This window comes from Piliocolobus tephrosceles, chromosome 4, assembly GCF_002776525.5.
Source record: "Piliocolobus tephrosceles isolate RC106 chromosome 4, ASM277652v3, whole genome shotgun sequence".
Taxonomy (NCBI): domain Eukaryota; kingdom Metazoa; phylum Chordata; class Mammalia; order Primates; family Cercopithecidae; genus Piliocolobus; species Piliocolobus tephrosceles.
Genome location: NC_045437.1, coordinates 34,858,569 through 34,881,500, shown reverse-complemented (window position 1 = coordinate 34,881,500; position 22,932 = coordinate 34,858,569). Strand labels below are relative to the sequence as shown.

General features: G+C 38.8%; 1 protein-coding gene across 1 annotated transcript; it reads right to left on the bottom strand.

The window, feature by feature from the left end:
- Positions 1 to 207: 207 nt before the first annotated feature.
- IL7R (interleukin 7 receptor) lies at positions 208 to 22,770 on the bottom strand. Its single transcript, XM_023216522.2, has 8 exons — positions 22,569 to 22,770; positions 18,619 to 18,757; positions 12,320 to 12,477; positions 8,569 to 8,726; positions 6,158 to 6,326; positions 5,264 to 5,357; positions 4,218 to 4,293; positions 208 to 3,822 (listed from the first exon to the last, which is right to left on the bottom strand). Exons 1-8 carry the CDS (start codon positions 22,648 to 22,650, stop codon positions 3,319 to 3,321), a joined length of 1,380 nt encoding a protein of 459 aa, XP_023072290.1. The 5' UTR covers positions 22,651 to 22,770; the 3' UTR covers positions 208 to 3,318.
- Between the last annotated feature and the right edge of the window lie 162 nt (positions 22,771 to 22,932).

Below are 22,932 nucleotides of genomic sequence, written 5' to 3'. Positions count from 1 at the left end.
ACATTGACAAATTGATACTTAACTACTAGCAGGCTGTCTTCTAGTGCAGTGGTTCTCAACCTTTTTGGGACCAGGGACTGGTTTTGTGGAAGACAATTTTTTCCATGGACATGGGGGGGGGGTGAGTTTTCAGGGGCTGAAGAGACGTGTGGTCCATTCTGGGAATCCCTCTAGCCACAGTTTCCAGAGAAGACAGACACAGCCACAAACAGTTCCACAGCATTTAATTAAATATTAGATGGTTACATATATTGTACACTTATATAGTAAGCAGCTCTGCGAAATGTTTGTAATGCATGTGGATAATACACGGTCAAATCAGAGATCTTCACTGTAGTGAACAATGGGTATTTTAAAGAATAATCCCAACAATAAACCATGGAGCTGACAAAAAAGCCTCCTGATCTGCATCATTTCCAGGAGCTCTACCACATATTCTTCCTGACCCGTTCCAAGTCTTGTAGCCCCTCTAGAAGAGCTAAGAAAACACAGGTATGCACCTCTGAAACAGCCCATAGTTGACTTTTCTGAAGCAAATTCCCATGGAAACCACTGTCTGAAGGAAGAGGCAAAGGCTGGTAGGAAATCAGCCGAATAAGCCACGGTGCCCTAGACCCAGACATGGTTGTTGGACCAAATTAGTTGTCTTTTCATTTCATGCTGTATAGAACTGGCAGTTTACACTTCTGATTAATACGTTGTCTCTGATCAGGAGGTTTATTTTTTTTCTTAATAAAATCTGAAAGGAGATTGGGCAGAACGAATTACTAATCTTACATTACACATTGTCCCTAGGTATGTAATCAAGAATTAACAGCAGTTATGATTATACGATTATAATACATGCATTTTAAATACTACAGTAACAGACAGATGCTCAGACACTAAATTCCAATGAAACATATGCCAAACAACATTGAGACAAAGGATTTTAGAGCTGGAGATATCTCGACGTTTCTCTATGGTCATCTCTTCATTTCTTCAAGAGATGGTCTATTTATACCAAGGATACAAAATCACGGCTCCCAGTTCTGACTTAACGTGTGAGGTTGGGTAGTTTACCTGTCTTCTTGTGTCCCAATTTTCCCGTAAGTCAAAGAAAGTAACAATAAATACTTCAAAGAACCTCTGTGAATAAGGTATCAGAGACCTAGGTTTGGCATGAGATTTTGTGGAGCCTCCTATTTGAGATTTGACTCCCATTTCTACAAAAGGTAAAGAACACCTGCCCACTGATGAAAAATGTCTTCTGCTGCCTACAAACCAGGCAGATTCTACTTTTCCTCCATGGAAATTTACATCATTTTTGTGGCATTTGCCCTGTCTCCAACAGGGCACTTTCAATATGCCTCTTTTATAGCATTTTATAATATAACAATAATTTGTTTACCAAACTGTCACTTTCATCAGGTTTTGTAATTTATGAGGCAGAATGCCATCCTTTCGTTTGTCTTTAGGTCCCCTGTGCCTAACACTATGATTAACATGTAGCAGGCTTTCCATAAATATCTATCAAGGAGGTGGAAGGAATGCTTATCAAAGTGCTTTGAAAATTGCAAAAGCACTAGGCAAACCTAAGGGATTATGGTATTGTATTTATTACTGCTGGTGCAGAGGAGGGCACTTCGGAAAGTAAAACATTCACCTGTAGAATAAGATGGTCTGATTTTACCAGTCCTTTAAGCCAACAGATAAGGTCCATTCATCCACAGTTAAAACCCCATTCACAGACAATACAAAACAAAACAAACAAGAAAACTAAAATATCAGAAACACCTAGTCCCCCTAAATAAAGTGAAAACAGAACAAAGAAGAAAATTCAAAGCGGAAAACAATAACAACAAATCTCAAACAAAACCCTAAACCTATGACCCCTTCTTTAGTTTTCTGTGCAGCATCTGCCCTTTGTGGTTCTGTGAACAACCAGGGTTTGAAGGCCTTGGGAGAGGGGTTTGCTGCACTTCCCTGAGCTGACATTACTGAGTTGCCTTGACTTTGAGCTAGTCATTGTAAGTCAATCTAGACCAAGAAAGGTAAGATGATAAATATCAAGCACTAATATGTCTCTTCTATGTATCTTCAAGAATGTAGCCTCAGTCAGTTCACTCATTGCATGTACTTATAACTCTTTTTCCCTGAAGTTTGTGGCAGCATCTATTGTTGGAGAACTTGGGACAATGTGGGGATGAATTTAGGTTGGGGTAGTGTCTATACACATGGGAGGGGTCATGCCTCCTCTCACTCATCAAATGTACCCGTGTCCAGGGTCAGTGACATGTTCCTCTGAGATCACGGATGGATGTGGTTGGGTGGTAGCAGCAAAAGAATCACAGTCTTGGTAACAAACAGGAGAAATTGTGAGTTTCTAATGTATTCCCTCTTGAGCTTATTTTCAGAAAAATGAAATCAAATGGGCTTCATGGCTTTTTCTTGCCTTCCTTACCTTCTCTTGACATGGCTGGTCATGGGACTTCACACCCACAAGACCATTTCTCCCCCTCTTTCTTTCTCATAATCATTTTAATTTAAGCAACCACATGTATGTTCACACTTGTCTGGGGGCAGTCCTAGTTTCTGCTCATTGTCCTGGAGGGATTATATGTAAGTTCCCCTTTCACTTTCCAAAGTGACTCAGTTTGGATCATAAATTATCTAAGAACACCCAGTGAGACCTGGCCCTCAAGAATGGGGCAGTCCTCAGTGAACAGAAAGGCACATGGCTCAGGGAACTGCAATTAGACTCCCAGCCGTCATATCTTGGCCCCACCCTTCACTGTGTGAACAACTTGGACAAGTTACTTAACTCCTTAGTTCTGAACTTAATGATCTATTAAAAAGTGAGTAGTCATAGTAATTGCACACACCTCTCAGTATTATTGTCAGGATGGAGTGAGACAAAGTGCACAACAGCACTTGCAAAGCACTGGATATATATTAAATCCTAATAATGGCAACTATAATTTTTTATTTTCCTTTCTTTCTTTCCCCTCATGCTCTCTTCCTGCCTCCCTCACTCCTCATTCATTTTCTTTACTCTTTCATTATTTCCTCTTAAAAAAAAAAAACAGCTGAATCATTTGGTCACCTTAAACCTTGTGACCAAATCCACATGGTAGAGGCAGGATGCTCTTGCCTCATGTTGAGTGCCACTGAACTCAGGAAGAGTGGTCAAAGCAATGCTTCAGAATCCTGCAGACTGTGTAGTGGGGTTTTGCTAATTTTGTCTTCTCTTTGCTGTGAGGGAGAGTAGGAACTCTAGACTTCCCCTTTAAATCATCTTTGTTGCTCACGGTAAGTTCAGTCTGGGTTTCTTACACTTCACTGGTTTTGGTAGAAGCTGGACATGGTGACATATGCTTCTTCTTGATTTGATCCCAGCGAAGTAAGAATGGGCTGCCCTTGAGCAACTGGGTTCAATGTCAGGATTCCGGATTGGAGAGAAAATGGAGGGGGCAGGGTGCTGCTTGTAGTCCCAAGGCTAAGCAGGAGGTCCTGGTACACATGAGGCCCATTCTTGCTACTCTCCCTGCAGTCTAGGGACCTGGAAGAGGAGAGTATAGGGGCATCACATGCACTGACATTCCCAGCCAGGCATCTGAGGGATGAATCTCTTTCAAAACTTTCTGGGGTGATGACCACATCCTCAGATGGGCAGCTGGGGCTCTGCACATCCCTTCCAAGCCTCTGCTTCTTAGATTCTTCTAGTTGCTGAGGAAACGTATCTTGCAGAAAACCTTCCACTTCATCTCTAGCTTGAATGTCATCCACCCTATGAATCTGGCAGTCCAGGAAACTTTCGGGATTGAAACTCACATTTAAATTCTGCACGGAAAAAGCAGAGAAGGCATTAAGATGGCACCAGAGAGACACACCACCAAATGTTCAGTTCCAGAGTAGGTCTAAAGAGTTTTCTGACAGGGAATGTCACAGAATTACCTGCATATTCCTCAATGGACTCCTTGCTTCTGGAGCTTCTGAGACACTTCAAGACTTGAAGTTACCACTGGCTATGACCTCCAGCCCCAGGGAGCCCAGAAGTTCTGAGATGTGTATCTTATTTCAGTTCCCTACTGCAGCTAGGGTCTTAGGAGGGGCCCCAGTTACAGGATGCATTAAATACCAAAAGGTGAGGTTCAACTGTTCCTTGTCCTGGAATATCATTTTTGACCACTGGGATGTTGCCAACACAATACTTTTTAAGCACCAAAAGCACTCACCTTTCTTGGTTTCTTACAAAGATGCTCCAGAGTCTTCTTATGATCAGGGAGACTGGGCCATACGATAGGCTTAATTCTGAAATCAGAGAACATTGATAGATGAAGTGAATGGCAGAGGGCACAGGCACACTGAGTCTTCCCACTTACTCTAAGCCTGGAATCAGAAGAACAGAATTCTAGTCTTGGCTCTATCACAATTAGGTGGGTGACCATGGTCAAGGGACTGGTTTTCTGTGGGCCTCGGTGCCCTATCAATTCAAGGAGGGGTTGGACCAGAGACCACTGCTATCAATCCATTCTGTGAACAAGACATGACAATAATATACCTCTGGGAAAAAGCCCTAGAGGGAAGGAATATCAAAGCTTGCAAGGAGGTAGTTTTGGTGGAGCTATGAAGTACAATTTGACCCCGTTGTTTACTTCCAATTTAAGTGTTGTCTTTTTATTCCTTCCCTTTACTGACAGCAACTCTGGCAGCTAATTTTTGTGGAAGTGGGGGAATATTTTTCAAGTTGCCCAGGGAAATTGCTTAGTACTTTCAAGGCAGTACTTTTCAAATTAAGGTATTTGTAATCCTGGGGATATGTAGCCTTCTGCCAAGGGCATTCTCCTAGTATAGTAAGTAACTTAACAAGTGCATGTTTAAAACATCATTTTTACGATGAAACAAACATAGTCTTAGCATGGATTAGAATACAAAATCCCATGAATTTATATGCCTAAAGTCAAGACTTCAAGTGCATTGTGCATTTGCCATGAATGATGGCTTCTGCAACCTTTAAGAGATACTGGAAGAAAAGCTTGGGAAACATTGCATTACAGAATTCTTACTTTGGGTACAGGGTTTGCCTAATGTCCAGTTTATACATTTTTGACTCTTATGAAATTAACTGTGGAAATTCACTGAGGATAGATAGGGATATTGGGCACTAAATTTGTGAAATGCCTTAATCCCCTTTGTGGTTTTCTCATCAATAAATGGGACTCAAGCTCTGACTGTCTGTGATCCCACACAATCACCCTTTTTATTAGTTGAAGAAGGTCACCTTTTTTTCCATAACACACAGGCCAAGATGACCAACAGAGCCACAGAGAAAAAACTCAAAATGCTGATGGTTAGTAAGATAGGATCCATCTCCCCTGGAAAGCAAGAATAGATCGTGGTGAGCATTCAGTAGCCATGCAGTGAGGGTAGGGTCTCAGGATGCTTTGCATTTACTTAGTAATGTGGGCCGACTTACTACTTCCTGAAAGTTGCTTTTGAGTTAACAGAAAGATGTGACAGCTTTATGGAGGGAGTTTGGTTTAAAAGGCATTGACTTGGGTGACCAGGCCTAGAGCATCTGCCACTTGAAATGTAAACGTGATTTAGCATCAAAGGTACCAATGCTCTCTTCCCTTCTGAACTTTCTACCAATGGAAAGAAGCCAGAGCAGGAGTTGATGAAAGAGAGGTTCACCCCTGTTGCAAATTCTAGGGAGGGGACGTCTCAGTTCCTAGACATTCTCAGTTCCAGTCCCAAGGACATCTTCATCCTTCTGGAAAAGGAGATACAGGACAGCCACACCTGACCACATACCTGACACCAATAAAGGTGCTTCTTAGAGGGGCCTTAAAGACTGCAACCATTGGGGTCCCAAGCTAAATTGGTTAACTGGAGGTAGTGGGTGGGGATTTTGTTCAAAATGTGTGGCAGCTTCCAGGAACACAGATGGCCTGTACTAATTCTCAGGTAATAAGGACCCCGCTCCCTCTGCTTCTTTGTTCTTTACAAAAGGGGCGAAGACAGCAGGCAAGTCATTCTCCAAAGAAAGTGTAAGAATGCCCTCCAGGGGTGTCCTATTTTGCAGGTTAGTTTCAACAATCTTCCTCTCACTTGCTCCCACACTTTGACATGCAAAGCACTCTGGGGGAACAAAAACTCTACCACCATTCCTTACCTGGGCTATTGTTGATCTCTGGAGTTCTGAAGTAATAACTTGGACTCCATTCACTCCAGAAGCCTTTAAAATAGTAATCAGGGATGGATCGAACTTTAATCTCATACATTGCTTCAGGTTGGAGGTTTCTCTGCAGGAGTGTCAGCTTTGTGCTGGATAAATTCACATGCTAGAGAGTAGAGTGCAGTTACATTCTTAGGATGGGAAAAGAGGTGTTGCCTAAATCTCCCACATCATTTCAAGTGGGATTCCTTTAGTCCCATAAGCATTCTCTCAAGGTTGTCTCATATTTGTTAGAATAAGGAGCTCTGATATATAAAGGAGTCAACAGCAAGATTAGGGACAGAATCTGAGCTTATAAAGGATGTTGTGAGTGGTCTAGGAGGAGAGTGAAATGGTGGGTCTTATTCAGGTGAGTTAGGCACTGCCCAGGCTCTCCCTTTCCACACTTCAGTATCTTCTTCTTTTCTCTCTATCCTTTCGCATATCAAAGGGAGAAGAAAGGTTAGGTTAGGTTACTGAGCAGGAATCATTTCTTTCCAGAAAGATGCCATTTTACATTGTGAATAGTGATATAGAGACAAAAGCCTCCCCCACACAGTGTATTATCTTTAAGATAAAAAAAATTCTGTAAATTTGATAGATAAAAAGCAGTCCATTGTTATTTATATCTGTATTTATTTGATAATTAGTTCATGTTGATGTATTTATTGAATTTATTCCGTATTTCATGAGATTTTTCCCAAATTTTTTGCTCATTTTTCTATTGTGATTTTTTAATGAATTATAGGAATTTGTTATCTATTAATGATACTAACCCTCTATCAGCTGTTTATGTGGCAATTTAAGCCTACTTTTAAATTTGCATTTTTGATTTTTGATTATTATGTGTGTTGACATATATAAGCCTCTACATTTTATGTAGTCACATGTCTCAATCCTTTCCTTCCTTCTACAGCTTTGATGCTTAGAATGTTCTTCTTCATGTCAAGATTATGTAAACATTTGGCTATATTTTTTCTAGTTTATTTAGAGTTTCACTTTTATATAATTTCCTTAAATCATCTGTTATTTTGTTGTTGTTATATGAAGGCGGCTAGGCATTTATCATAATTTTTTTTAATTAAAAAAATTTTTGGCCGGCGTGGCAGCTTATGCCTATAATCCCCAGCACTTTGGGAGGCCAAGGTGGGTGGATCACCTGAGGTGAGGAGTTCAAGACCAGTCTGGCCAACATGGTGAAACCCCAGCTCTACAAAAATACAAAAATTAGCCAGGCATGATGGTGGGTTCCTGTAATCCCAGGTACTTGGGAGGCTGAGACAGGAGAATTGCTTGAACCTGGGAAGCAGAGATTGCAGTGAGCCAAGATCGTGCCATTGCACTGCAGCCTGGATGACCGAGCAAGACTTCGTCTCAAAAAATTTTTTTTTTTTTTTTTTTTTTTTTTAGTTAACTAATTGTCCTGGAAGCATTTATTCATAATCCTTCCTTTCTCCACTAAGTTGCTTTTCCATTGATGCAATTTTCACATGAATAATGAAAGATGGCAGGATCAAGGGTGGGGTAGGTAAGTAGAAGGAGGGAGCAAGTGGTTTGGGGAAGGAGTTACATTTATGCAAGTGGCATCTTGCATCATACTGCAAACAAACAAGGCCAATCTTGGCCTGAAAAAAAGAGGACAGCAAGAATAAGAAGGTCTTAAGAAAGAGAAATCATCATCTCTCCTCTTCGTCTCTAAGGTGCAGAAAGAACAGAAGTTAGGCTGGTGGGTTAACAGAAATCTCATAACCTGGTACACTCCACTCTTCTGCCACCTCCTCCCCAAAATAAATTTCAGGGACTGCCAAATCATTCCAACCTCAACAAATCATGAAGAGAGCATCTAAGTAACCCTCCTGATTATGAAGAAAAATGAAGCTGTTACTTCAACAACAAAGACCTTGGGCTTTAAAATAAAAAACAAAACAAAGACAAACATTATGCCTCTCTTCCTTACCTCATGCTGGTCCCATGAATCCCATAAGCGAGAATGTGGCTATGACTTGGTGATCATAACCAGATAAACATTTTTGCCAGATTTGCCTATGAAAGCGGCACTAAATATGATACTTTCTGAGGCCCCTGAATACAGAGGATTAATCTGACCTCAATCTTTATTGTTATCCAACTTACTAATGTAGAAACATTCTGAAGACCAAAATTAGAGCAGAAAAAATAACCAGAGCTAGAAGAGTATGCACCAGGGAAGACCCAGGTTTTCGTGGGGCCAATATTGGGAGCTTCTTTCAGTAGAAGGTAGGTTTTGAAAGCAAAATTGTTGGGTCCTCCCAGGGGAAATGCACCACTAGGCCAACAAAATAGAAAACATTGATAAGTTTTTATTTTATTAACGTAACTGAACTACATACCGTCCATTTGTTTTCATCCTTTTCCTGGCGGTAAGCTACATCGTGCATTAAAACTTTTACATACTTCTTTTGCAAGTGTGATGTATTAAATGTCACCACAAAGTCATTGGCTCCTTCACGATAGATGACACTTAGGTCAAAAGGAGCCTCAGGTTTAACTGGAAAAGAAAAAGAAATAAATTCTGTCTAAAGGGCAGCCAAGGAAATAATTATAGTATTTAAAATTCATCTCCTCTGCAAATCACTTTGACCCTTTTGGTGTCAGTAAATGGCCAACTATTCAGAAAACCATTTCTTCTTCTTGGGTTTAAATCCAGTCCACATTCTCCAGCCTCCCTTGCAGTGGGGTGTGGCCTTGTGAATGAGGTGGGCAGAAGAAATGCACACCCACTTCCATCCTGGCCCAGACACACACCCATATGTGACTCCTTGGCTGTGTCCTCTTCCACTACTTGGAGTCCTGCATTACAGACGGTGGAGCCACAGGATGGAAAGTGCCCTGAATACTGCTTGGAGAAGCCCCAGTTGCAGGTTAGAAACATCCATTTTGACTCTGATGTGAGTGAGAAATAAACTTACGGTTTTGAGATATCATATGTTTGGGGGCTTATTTGTTACAGCAGCTAGTGTTAATTTTACACTAAAACACATCCTCTTCGCTTTTGAATATTGGAGAACTTGTTACTAATGAGCCCCAAAGCAGGAGTATTTAAACTCTGAGTCTTCATTCTTGTAATAAAATTCGGTTATATGCTGTGAACCCTGCACCTCATCTCAGCTACAGTGACACGAAGGGTCTGCATCCTAGCCCTGGCTAAGACCTTCCAGAGTGGCCTCAGGGGGTCCCCTCTGTCAGTCTCACTGCCTCAATGATGAAGGAATGCCTTAATTCCTTGTGGGCTTCCTCCTACTGCCTTCCTGCCTTGCAGAGTTGCTGTTAGGATCAAATGCTCTACACATGCCAAGCTGCTGGAGGGAGATCAGTATTACTTCAGGTAGAACAAACCCAGAGAAAGGTATTGATTTCCTAGAAAGGTCCTGAGACTTCCCTGTCCTGGCCTCTTGGCTGCTCATTGATCACAGCCTGGGAAGTTAGCTGGCTGGGGATGGGGGTGCTACTTTTTGCATGACTGATTTCGGGCGCAGTTGTTCACAAGAGGATGTGGGTTCATCAAACTTTCACTCGGTAGAGTGTGAGCTGGGATTTAGAGCTACTTGCCAGCCCAATAAAATGCAGAGTTTGGCCCAGTTCTTGTTGTAGTCACTTGTTCATAGTGGTGACTGCCTGTTTCTGCTACTTTGCCTTAGAGGCAAAAAAGTAGTGACTTCGTTTTTCACCCTTGGATGCATTATAAAAGGGAAGTTTATCAAAAGGAAAGATGCCCTGGACCTAGAGGGAAGCAGGAGGAAAGGCGGTGGGTGGAGAACAGCCCAACAGAGAATGATGGCAATGCTTTTGCCCCTCTCCCCGGTTCCTGCCCTCCATTCCATTCTCAACAAGGCCTTCTGAGCTGAAGCCCCTGGCCCGTGCCCATCTTTTAATAATAGAGGAATTAAAGGAAGAACACATCTCCTAAGTACTGCATGCTTTGTTTATGCTGTCTTCAAACAACAGTCACTTATCCCCAGCATATCGATAAGGAAACTGAATTTCAGAGAAGTTAATTATGTTCAGGTCCCTGTAAAATGGTTTAAAGGGATTCAAATTCATTTCTTTGATTCTGAGGCTCACTCTTCTTCATTTAACTTTTGTTTCTCTACCTTGTTACATATCACAATGGCTGGTCCTGGTGCCCTCTGGACAGTTCTGCCTCAAGCCCAAATGATTTCTTTCAGCAAATTAGAAAAAGGGGCTCATTCTTCAAGCAATATTTTAGAGGGAATACATCCTCGTACAATCTGAACAATCATATCAATCTACTCTGCCCAGAGAAGTGGGAAGGCAGGAAGCTTCCCTCTTCAGCCTTACTGGGTTGGGAGACACCTAAACAAGGGGAAGTGAGGGTGCAGGTGGTGGCAGGGGAGCGCTAGCTCTGGGGCTCAATCAGAAGCATCCAGTTTAAATTCACTTAAATGGTAGTTCCATTAATGAAGTGTCCCATTAGGACCTAGAAGGAGATGCTACTGTGAGACATGCCTCCACCACCTCTCATCCTGCTTGTCCAGGGGTGCTTTCCATAGCCCCAAGGGACTCACACCACCCCTTCCAAAGGGGCCTGTGCTATCAGCAGTGTGTGTACCGTACCTCTTCCCCTTGCCATTCGGATGAGGCATGTCAGATTTACAGTCTTCTGGGGGATGGAGACTGTAAGTGCATTAAGCATGTGGGATATGGGGATTTGGAGGTGGCAGGTGTCACCTGGAGGCTCTTGGTGTGTTGTTAGTGCTTGTGTGCATGTAAGTGCTTGCATGCTGGTGTGGAGTTTTGTAAGAATGGGTTCTCCTCTGATGCTCCAGGACCTTGTCAGAAGACTCAGAACCTTTGCCTTCTCTGCTCACTCTCAGAGAAGTGAATGTATATTTGCAATGTAAATGGTGAAACTTTGGATATGGTGCCCTATCCATAGAGGCCTCATCTCCAAATGATCAGAACCCAACTTTTTCATAACCTCAGAGATACCCTGTTGTTGTCATCCCTGGTCCTCTGCCACTAACCAGGACCCACACTTGTCATGTCTGTGACCAACATGCACAGCCATCTGCCTAATGTCTCTTTTCTACTACATTTGCTTTTTCACAAGTTAATTGTTCACACATGGACTTCTGCTTTAATTCTCTATTTTACCATCTTAGTGAAACAAAACTGAGACAAAGCTGAGCTAGGTTTCTCACTCTTTCCTGTGTTTAATGAGTATTGCTCTCTTACCTTTAATTTTCTTTTTGAGTGTTGAAGTGGGCTCGAATAGGGAATGCTAAAGGTATTTTTTTAGACATGGTTAACATTTAAATCAGTAGACTTTGAGTAAAGTAGATTGCCTTCCATGATGTGGTGGGCATCGCCCCATCAGTAGAAGGCCTCTAGAGCAAAGACTGAGGTTCCTTGAAGAAGAAGGAAGTCTGTCTCAAGAGTACAATACAGAAAATCTGCTTGAGTTTCTTGCCCTGTGGAGTTTAGACTCAGTACTGCACTCTTTCCTGCATTTCTAGTCTACTGGCTTGCCTTATGGATTTTTGCAATTGCCGGTTCCCACAACCACAAAAGTCAGTTTCTTAATAGAAATCTCTCCTGTCAATTATCTGTCTATCTATCTATCTATCTATCTATCTATCTATCTATCTATCTATTCTCCTATTGATTCCCTTTTTTTTTCTAGAAAACTCTGACTAATAGAGAAGGCATATATACTTTTAAAAATAATTTGACAAGTTAGCTAAACTTATTTGGGGATTTGGGGAGAATACCACAAGGAATTCAGGAGAAGGACAGGTGAGGAAGGAAAGAACAGGTAAGGAAGGAAAGGACACCTGTGGATGGATGACAAGAAACCCAGCTCCAGTTAGACTCTTAATGTAGATTTGCACAAACACTCTCTTTCACAGGTGGGTTTGAAGATCCTCAGAATTCTTTCATGGCAGGAAAGTACAAATTTTAAAATTTTCATTTATTAAAAAAATTTCCAGTAGGGAATTAGCTATTGTCTATTGCCAATTGTTTCCACTACTTGTCTACTTTTAACCTACAGAATGTCCAGACACAGTGTTTTCAGGTATCCCCAAAATGACAACCATACCCTTATATACAACTTCTTACCTATAGTGGCTAGGTCTATTTTTTTGCAGGTTAGACTCTTTCCTCCAACCTTCACACATATATTGCTCTTTCCAATCAGTAAGAATTTCTTTGTCTCGATGAAATATATCTCTTGTAGTTTCCTGAAACTCAGGCACTGTACCTCCACGAGGGCCCCACTGTAGGAATAAAAAGGAGATATGTCTTGATTCAGGTAGGAGTTCCTATATACAATGGAATAGTATCATATGCACATTGATGTATGTTAGACTTTAACTCTGCTCATAGGTATGTGGGTGGGTGAGTGGGGGCATGTTCAGGAATGAGAGATAATGAATTGAAATCATATGGCTTTCTGCTGCTATGATACTTAGTGATGATTTACTTACAATTAGATGCAATTGAACATGAAATAGTCAAAACATGTTTATAAAATTATAGGACATTTCTGTATTTTTTTATAATTGATCATTGGAACACAAATGCTTTGTTCAGGTAGAAAGGTAATTGCTTTTTTTTGCTGCTCCATAGGAATATATGTGAGAAATAAGAGTCATAAAAATATTTATTAAAAAAGAGTTAAAGAAAATGATAACATAGTATAAAGGGTTATATACATAATATCACATATACTTGATGGGTAACGTAAGGGATTTTCGTAGGTAATTTTGGCTGATAAACCCTAACAAGACTGGTTAAGAAAACAAAAGATATAAATTACTAATATGTGGAATGTAAGAGGAGATATCACTATGGAACATGCAGATGTTAAAAGTACAATAAGGAAATTTTAAATGTTATTTTAATGTATATAATAACTTAGATGTAATGAAAATGTTTTCATAAACACAAATTAGTAAATCTGACCCACATAGAAACGGAATATTTCAAGAGTTATATTTCTGTCAAAGAAATTAAACTTATTATCAGTAAACTTTCCCACAAAGAAAACTCTATGCCTGAGGGTTATATTCTGGTAAATTCTATCAAATGTATAAGGAAAGAAATAGTGCCAATCTGACACAAATTCTTTTAGAAACTAGAGGAGGAATGACCCTTGTCAACCTATTTTTTGAAGCTAGCTTAATCCTTGTACCCAAACCTGGCCAAAATATTACAGAAAAGAAGCTGATAAACAAATATCCCTCAAAATGTATAAGCAAAATTTTACAAGAAAATACTAACACATTAATTTTAATACATAATGACAAAGTAGGGCATATCTCAGTAAACCAAAGCAGGTTAAACATTCAAAAATTAATCAATATAATTTGCCACATTAACAGACTAGAAGACATAAATAACCTGGTTATAGTCAACTGATGCATTCAAAGCATAATTTAGTAACATGAATGCATCTATTCATATTAAAAACCCCCAGCAAATAAGAAATAGGAAGTTACTTCCTCAACCCGATAGAGAGCATTTACAAAAGCATACAGTTAATATCATATTTAATGCTGAAATTGTGAACATGAATTGTTTCCCTAAGACCAGGACACGACGGGAATATCCACTTTCACCATTTCTATTCAGTGATGTACAAGAGGTTTTAGCCAATGCATAAGACAAGAGAAACAAATAAAATGTATCCAGATTGGAAAGAAGGAAAACATACTTCCAGCATTTACAGACAACGTGTTTATTCACGTGGAAAATGGTAAAGAATATTCAATACAACTACAGAAATGAATAAAGTGAGTTATCAAGGCTATGATACAAAAGTAAGTTTATATGTCTATAGGCTAGCATCAAACAATTAGAAAATAAAATTAAAAATGATATTTCAATTTATGATGTAAATAAATACATAAAATAGTTAGAAATAAAATTAATAAAAGATGTTCAAGGTCTTTGCACTAGAAATGACAAAACATTGTTGACAGATTTTAAAAGAAATCTAAATAAATAGAGAGCTATGTTTATGGACTAGCTAATTCAATATTGATAACATGAAATTTTCCCCAAAATGGCCCATATAATATGATTCAAAATCTCAGCAGAATTTTTTAAGAAAGTGACAAGCTGATTCTAAAATTTATGTGGAAATACAAGGTACCCATGATAGCCAAAACAACACTGGAAAATGGAAGCCTCAGAAACCCGACTTCAAACTTAGTATAAGGCTATGATAATCAAAATAATTTAGTACTGGCATAAGGATAAGTAAATTGACCAATAGAAAGAATAGAGAATTCAGAAATAGACTCACATATAATGTTAATGGATTTTTAAATGCAGGCACCCAATAAATTCAATGGAGTCATAGCACATCATTTTCAACCAATTTCTTTGAAACAGTTGAGTAAATGTATAGAAAATATAATCCCTAGTTCCACATAGCTATATAGGATTAATTATATGTTGGATATTAACCTAAATATGAGGGCTAAAATTGTAGAACATTTAAAAGAAAACATAAGAAAATGTCTTCCCAATTTTGGGAGTAGGCAAAGATTTCTTAGCAAGGATACAAAAAGCACTACATATAAAAGAAAATAAATGATATATTAGACTCCATCAAGACAAAAACGTCTCTTGCTTAGTAAAATGCACCATTAAGAAAATAAAATAGCAAACTTCAGACTAGAAAATAGATGCAATACATCTATCTGACAAAGGAAATGTATACAGAATATATAAAGAACTCATATCCAGCAATAATAAAAGGACAAATAACTCAATGATTTTAACAGATTCTAACCCAAAGAAGACATGCAAATTACCAAGTATATGAAAAGATGTTCAACATTTGTTATTTGAGAAATGCAATTAAAAGTCTAGTGAAATACTATCCCAAACTTAAATGTTGCAAATGATGTGTAGCTCTCATGCATTGCTGGGAGGAGAGTAGAATGGTATAACCACTTTGAAAAACTGTTGGGCAGTTTCCTATAAACTTAGATACACTCTTACTTTATGACACAGCAATTCCATTCTGAGGTTTTATACCCCAGAGAAATGAAAATACATATTCACAAACTGATTTGTCCAAGAATGTGAACAGCAACCTAAAAAAGAATAGTCTCAAACTTGAAAAAACACAAATATTTATCAAGAGGAGAAAAAATTAAAAATTTGTGATATATTCATACAACGGAATTACTATTCAGCAATTGAAAAGATGAGCTATGAGATGGACATCAACATAGCTAACTCTCACAAACACTATGTTAAATGAAAGAAAATAGAAAAGAATAAAGAGTATTCTATTAATAAGAACAATCAGAAACTGGCAAAAACCAAAGGGTAATAGAACTGAGAATTATGATTGCTCCTGGGATATGAAGATTGACTGGAAGGGAATATGAAGCATCCTTCTAGGGAAAAAAAAAGTTCTATATCTTTACTGTTGGAATGGCTACATGTCATAGACATTTCTCAAAACTCACTAAAGTTTTGTGCATTTACCACACATAAATTTTACCCCTAAAATCCATTGTAATCAAACAAGAAAGTAAACAAAAATAAATAAATAATGTAAACATTAAAGAAGTAACAAAGGTATATATTCTCATTGTAAAGATAGAATAAAAGTAAAATCCAAGGGTTATTTTCTTTTCCTAACCCTAAATTTAATTTTCCTCTTCTGTGATAAACACAGTTACCAATTTGTTTTTCCTATGTGCTCTTTAAGCTCAGCCAAATAGCTCTAAAGAGGCATAACTGGGTCAAATTGGAAGTGAAGATCTGGGCAGAAAAGTTCCTCTGGGTAAGTTTGCGTATATGAAAGAATTCTTTCCATTAACCAGATGTAATTTTGTTTAAATCCTAAGGAGTGTGTTCTAGGGAGGCCTTTTATTACCTACAACCTACAATGTGTGTTGGTTTTCCTTGGTGAACTGGATGTGTGTACACTCTTCTCTAAATGTGCTCAAATGAGTCCTTTCAAGAACAGCTCCTGGACTCAGCACAAAAAGAAGAGCATGGTTGTCTAGCTTCGGGTGAGCTGGCCAGGAGTTTAAACACAGGGGAGAGTGCCCCAGCTTTAGGTACAGAATCTTTCACCTTTGGTTTATTGTGGTCTGAGAGTGACTGGTTAAGCTCCTACAGTCATGAAAACTAGAGATTGGTGAAGAAATGTTAAGTTAATTAACTGGTAAAATATATTGATTACTTTGGGGACATTCCTTAAAACTGTTCTTCCAAATCGTTACTTTTGTTAACTGCTATCTTTTAGGGTATGCAATTGTTTAGGCTTTAAAGAGTATGTGTGTATGTGTGTGTTTCAAAGTTACTAGGGAGTTGTGTTCCTTGTTGGGGTAGATGGGCTTTCCCATTTGGAACAGGATAAAAATTAAAACTGAATTTTTGGGTAAGGTAGACAGATACCAGGGAATAAGCTTAGGACAAACACCAGGTGGAAAGATCTGAAGATGGTAATGTTGGCACGATTTGATAAATAAATCTAGAAGGGGAGACTGGGAGCGGGGTCCCATTTCTGAATTTTAGGTAAACATGGGTTGTAGAGAAGCTAGGACAGTAACTTTTAGTTCAATCCCTGAGTATAGAATATATTTGTAAGGAAAGTATGTGTGAAATATCCAATTACAGGCCCCAACCTGTAGCAAGTTTCTAGCACTGTTGGGAATTTAAGGGGGATATAAAATGGTATTCTCAGCTCATTCCCATGTTTTTGAGAATGAAATTAATGAGCAATGGACAATCAAGGATGACCATATGGCTGTCTTGTGAAACTGGGCATCCTTTTAAGGGCTCTGAAATCCAGGAGTTAATCTATTAAAGAGCTCATACTTATTTTTTCTGCTGAAAATATTTCTTAAGGCAGTCCCTTTCCAACTGAAATACCTGAATCCAATTGGAAAACCCAAATAGAGGAGGCTCTGGACAGATTGCAATTACAATATGACAGGAAAAATCAAGAGACATGTTAAAGGGTAAGTGTGTTCAAGTGGGCAAGGAAGTGGTCAAATATGGTGTGAATGAAAGTAAACAGAAAGGTCAACCTCAGCTTGGCCAAGAGAAACCAGGATGAACACTCAGCCCACTAGCCAAAAAGCCAATATCAAATCTCTGTGTGGGAGAGTGATTTGCCCATGAAAATGAGTGCATTGTTTGAATGAGTTGTTCGGCTGTTTTAGGGCAATCCATTTCCAGCCTAGATTGTGGACACTGAACTGGTTCCAGTTCTTTCTACATATTTTATTCCTGGAAAATGTGTTAGGGAAGTGAACAGAGGCAGATGGAGAACCCAGTACACTACTCAAGTCCAAGAGCATGTTTATCTAAGGACTGCAGCAGGAAGCGCTGCAATGAATAGATGCAGGAAGCTCCTATAAATTAACATAAACAGGAATTCAGGGCTTGTTTGGACTATGGACTATGGAGAATTGTCTCAGTGTCTATGGAATGTAGGAAGCCTTCTATTACTACTGGTGGATCTTGATTTATTTTGCTCACTAGGACACTAAGTAAAAATTAGGTCATTCGGATATGAATTTGGAGATAGCCTCACATCAGAATTTCAAGTTAGAGTAGTGTCTCAAATCACCAGAGATAGTAACCCTTGGCAAGAAGAGATGACGTATGGTGGAAGGAGAAGATAAAGTTCCCTGAGACCTTTAGTAAACTTTCAAATCAAAGACTCTTTTTCTTTGCCTTTTCTGTGAGACCTTGTGAAAACAATGCCAACTTGTTCCTGTGGATTTTTGGAAAATTTACATTGAGAGGATCATCTGAAATCAAATTGTGTCAAGATGGTAGAAGTTAGGTCAATATTCACAGAATTATAATTTAATCTTGCTTCCCTATTACTCATTATTCACTGGCTATTTGGAATGATTTAAATGATGAAAGTATTTAACCATCACCACCTTCCTGTGAGGCAGGTTATCTCATTTTACAGGTGAGGAAACTGAGGCATAGATATATCACATAACTTTCTCTTGGTCAAAAAGCTAGTAAGCACTGGTATTGGGATTGGAAACAAGGCAGTTTAACTCTCAGATGCAACTTGAAGACACTGGATTGTCTCATGTTGGGCAAATAGATTTTTGGCGAGGCATGTTGTAGGAGACGCAGGTTTTAAATTCTGACATGAAGTTGGGAGGGATGTGGGATCCCCAAGATCCAGAGTGTCATTTGACTGAGCCTCAGGATCTGAAAGTTGGACCATGAGAGGAGCTTTGCCTGAGTGTTTATGGTGAAGGACACGCAGTTTCAGGAGGCTGTTGGGAATTCCTTAGATGCTAACATTTGTTAATTAGGCCACATATTCTTTCTTTTGCAGCTATTAAAAAGAGCACATGAAAAGAGAGACAGAGGATGCCTAAGCAACCATTAAAACCACCATCCCTCACCATATTTCAAATTCCAGATTGGTGGTGTTGACATCTGGGTCCTCAAAAGCACAGGTCAGTGAGTGCTGGGATCCATTCACTTCCAACTGGCTATAGCATGAGAATGAGTAGTCATCCAGTTCTGCATCTTCCAAGTCTCCTGGGGAGGAACAAACATGCAGCTGTTAATGAAACAAATAAATGCATCCTTTTGAAATATGGCATGACCTTAATAAAATAGCAGACTCCGTGGCAGACATGCAGTAGTAATGGATTATGTATTATCTAAGGAAGGAAAGCCCAAGGGCGAAGACAAGAAAAATGCTTCAAAACCAACCAACCAACAAAAAACAAAAAAACCCAAAAATGCTCAATGCTAACAGAGTTTTCCAATAGAAAAAAAATCCATCATAATGAGTAAGTAACCGCCAAATATTTCTGAGTTAAAGAACCAGAGGCACTGAACACATTTTTTTTTTTTTCTGTATTTAAACTGGAGTTTCTTCTACTACATTTGTTACATTGATTGTCCCTACATTTCAAAGAAGAGGCACTTTATTTCCATTATCCCCATGCTACCTAATCTCACTTTTGACTTTATTACAAATCATAATTTATTCCCTCCCTAGTATCTTTTTTTTCTTAAATGAAGGACAATGATAGCTATCTTGCAGTCAGAATTTTGCTTTTTTAAGAGGTCACTTTCCCTTGCCTAAAAAGGCATCCCAACTAAAAGTGGCACTGATTATTTCCATTATCTTAAGCTACTGACTGAGACAAATGTGGTTAGGAAAAAAATTAGATCTGGCAGGACTCAGATTTGGTGAAACTTCCTGTGAATGTTCTACATACTGCTTCTGCTCTTATAGATTCTTCTATAGACAGAGTATCTTATAGATTCTAGCAGGATTGTGGAAGAAAGTGGGGAACCAAAAATTTTCTTTTTTTTTTTTTGCTATCACTTTTGGAAAGTGTAATCTGTCACACATAGTATTTGATTTCTTAAGCTGAGTTGTAGACCCTATAATGAAATCTACATTTTTTATGTATGTTTTACATGATAGCAAAGTGAGGCTGGAATAAATATGTCAGAAAGTGTACAACCACTGGGACCTGAGAAAATCCAGAGCAAGCAAAGCCATTCTCAGAGTGCTCAAGTGTGAGCCTAGGACTGCATCCATGTATTTTTGGTTCACTGGTACTAGAAATTAGATGCTTCCAAGGCTTTACACTGGAAACAGAATATACTAAAATCGAATCCCAGTTGAGTGTCCCAGAGATCAAGGGCTGTTGGAACAGCACTTTCTTTACTTAAATAACTCAGTAGGGAAAATGGGAAAGTTAGTAAAGCTGATTGCGAATGGACCAACCAGTTGAATGACAGGTTGGTTCAGTCAAAGCAACAAATCTCAAACAGTCCTAGCTAGACCATAGGTGTGGGTGCTGCTCACAGCCACAGGCATTTATCTTTCTGGCCATTCCCAGAATCCATCCAGCTCACAGCTCTGCCACCAGCAAAACTCTTTATGTAATTTCAGCAGGATATGGCCCTCCTTCTGATGAGAGCATGAAATAATGAGAGGCAGCCCGCTAATTTTGTAGACTTAGATTTCTTCCCTGTGCAGTGGTAGCTTTCTAAATGCGGTGGTTCTGACTTTACATGGCACTCCTCACACTGTCCTGACATTTTCTCTTCCACCAATCCTATACACAGAACATACATTATTATTTGGATTCAGACATCCTGTGGGCCAGCTTTGTCTTCACGATTCTTCAATAGAGACAGCACACTCTAGCAGATGCCAGCACCCACATCACAAAACAAAGGACTCCCACTTCCATTCAGTCTGGCAAAGCATACAACATACAACAAGCCATTTATACCCTGTTTCTTGCACCTAAAATGGCTGTGTTTTAGGAAGCAGCTCACTGACTTTTCAGTAGATATTACTGGGCAGAGTTCCTTTGTAACCAAGAAAAATTCCCTTCAGTGACTTATAAAATGTGATGGCATTTCACAAAGAGAATATTCTGCATGACACGAGCTGAAAAATTCTTGGCTAAGAGTAGTAATGTACACAGTGGTTAAGACCTGTGGCGTCAGAGCTGGACAGATGTGCATTTAAATTCTGTCTGCATAGTCTATCTGTGGTCCTCTGTCAGGTAGGCAACTTCTCTAAAACATGTGTTCTAATGTGTAAACTCACGCTATGAGCAATCACTGAATGGATATATACAAAGAGGCAGCTTAGAACACAGTAAGGATTTAATAGAGATTAGCTATGAGTATAACATTTTCTGAGAAATAAGTAATGAAAAGGTAAAATAAGAATTCTAATTCTGAAAATGTACATGAAACATTTGAGCGTCTCTTTAAAAAGTTTATGTCAATTGAAGGTGTTATAATCACTATGGTTTTGAAATTACATGGAGCTTTTGAATAATGAGTTAATCTATTATTCTTTGAATGCTCAATAATTAATATTATTCATATTTAAATAGGTATCTAGACATATTTATCCATAAAAATTTAAATTTTGTGGAATATGTATCATAGGCAAGCCAGTGTCATTTAGAAGTCTTCTTCCTACTGAATGGAGTTAGTTGATTAATAGTGTAAATGATTTGGATTTTTAAAAAGTATACCTTTCTTCTCTTGATCATCCTTGTGATGATCAGAAAACTGACAACTTTCGACAAGCAGCAACTGCATGTGAATTCCTTATGCCCCAAACTGGGAAGTATTTTGATGTAATCATGTGAATAGGGTAATTATACATCTTCTAAAAAATCTGAAACTTAAAAAGTTGAAGTGAAAACTCAGCTTTCAACTAGAATTCTTATATATTTTAAAAATAGTATGATCACCATGGTGAAATAGTGAGTATAGACGACACCAAAGAGAGTAAGATTTATGTTTCCTGCCACACATCAGTCTTTGTGGAAATCCAAGGCAATGTTTAGCAGAGAATAATGATCATCCCCCATAAAGTGAGTCATACACTGTAAAAAACGTCAAACTCTCTGACAATCCCCTTAATGAGAAAATTCTAGGGATTTCCATCCTTTGTAATTACATGACTCAAAATATATAAGCTGAGTCATTAGGCTGATGTGTTTGATATTGTCTACAGGCAAATACTCTTTAACTCTTGAAGTGAAAGGGCTTAATTTGCAGGAGCAAGCTGATTGTCTAAATTCCCACATGCCTCCTGCTACTGTTAGACGCTTCTGTCTAGTTTTGTTATAATTACAATGTGTTTATATATGGGCAGGGTTGGCTTCTTGGTATTAAGTTTTTTAGATCCCAAAGAGAATCATTATATATGACCAATTTGTTGGTGTAGAGGCAATTCAGTGTATTGCAATGAGTAAACTTATTTAGATCTTTCTCTAGTCAGTTATTTACTTAAAATCTCACATAAATCTCTCAAAACTATTTTGAAAACACTTTCAAAAGTTATTGGATGTCTACCATATTCTAGCCACTGATTTAGGTGTTGAGGGTATAGCACTGGTCAACGCAGACAAAGCTATTGATTGCTTCTGGACATTATCTCATCCTGAAAGTTGTGCTTTCAGGATTTCTTAAAAAGTCAAACAAAATGAATCCAATTTCATCTCCTGACAAGGTAAAATGACTTTGGACATTTTCCTACAAGCACAGTCATAGCATCTACATGAGTGTTCTTTTTGTAAGGGCAGAGGAATCTTCCAACATTTAAGATCTACACTTGGGAGTGAAATGCATTCCTTCTTGAGAACTCTGAGGTCTTATAAACCACCCATAGTATTGACCTCCTGCCCCCTGTCATGGTGGTTAGAACATTTAAAAAAATGACTGAATATGTAGTAAATTCTCAAACTCCACTCCAACCCAGTGCCTGACTCAGGTCTGTTAGGGAACTGAGTAGCCTGAAACCATGCTACAGATAATCCAAAATCCATAAGAAAAGTAAGAAATGACTCACCATTTTGCGCATAGCCACTTTCTCCAGAAACGACTTGAAGTAAAGAAAAAACTATGCCAAAAGCTGTACCTAGAATTGTCATTCTGAGAGAGAAAGAGAGAGAGAGATGTGTGAGCCAGTGTGTATGAAATGAATGAGAGGAAGAGGAAGGGAGGGAGGGAGGAAGACAGAGAAGCTTAGATCTAGGGCTTTATACTTCTCTAACCACAGACAAGGGAAGTATAAACACAGCAAAAAAGAAGGCAAGTTCCAGAAACAGGAAGTCTGAGTAAAAATATTGCTGCTGTAAGCAGAGGTAAAGGACATGAAGAGACCTAGTGCCTCTGAAATTATTGTTCCTCCTGGATACTCCCCGCAGCCCCCA

Bases quoted from the DNA above. Each gene is read 5' to 3' on its own strand.
- IL7R (XM_023216522.2), bottom strand. From the start codon at position 22,650: ATGACAATTCTAGGTACAGCTTTTGGCATAGTTTTTTCTTTACTTCAA. The intron at 8,727-12,319 runs GTAAGAAGTTGT...TTTCTTTTCCAG, and splicing joins AATAGACCTAGCCACTATAG to TTAAACCTGAGGCTCCTTTT. The intron at 5,358-6,157 runs GTAAGGAATGGT...CTTGCTTTCCAG, and splicing joins AGAGATCAACAATAGCCCAG to GGGAGATGGATCCTATCTTA.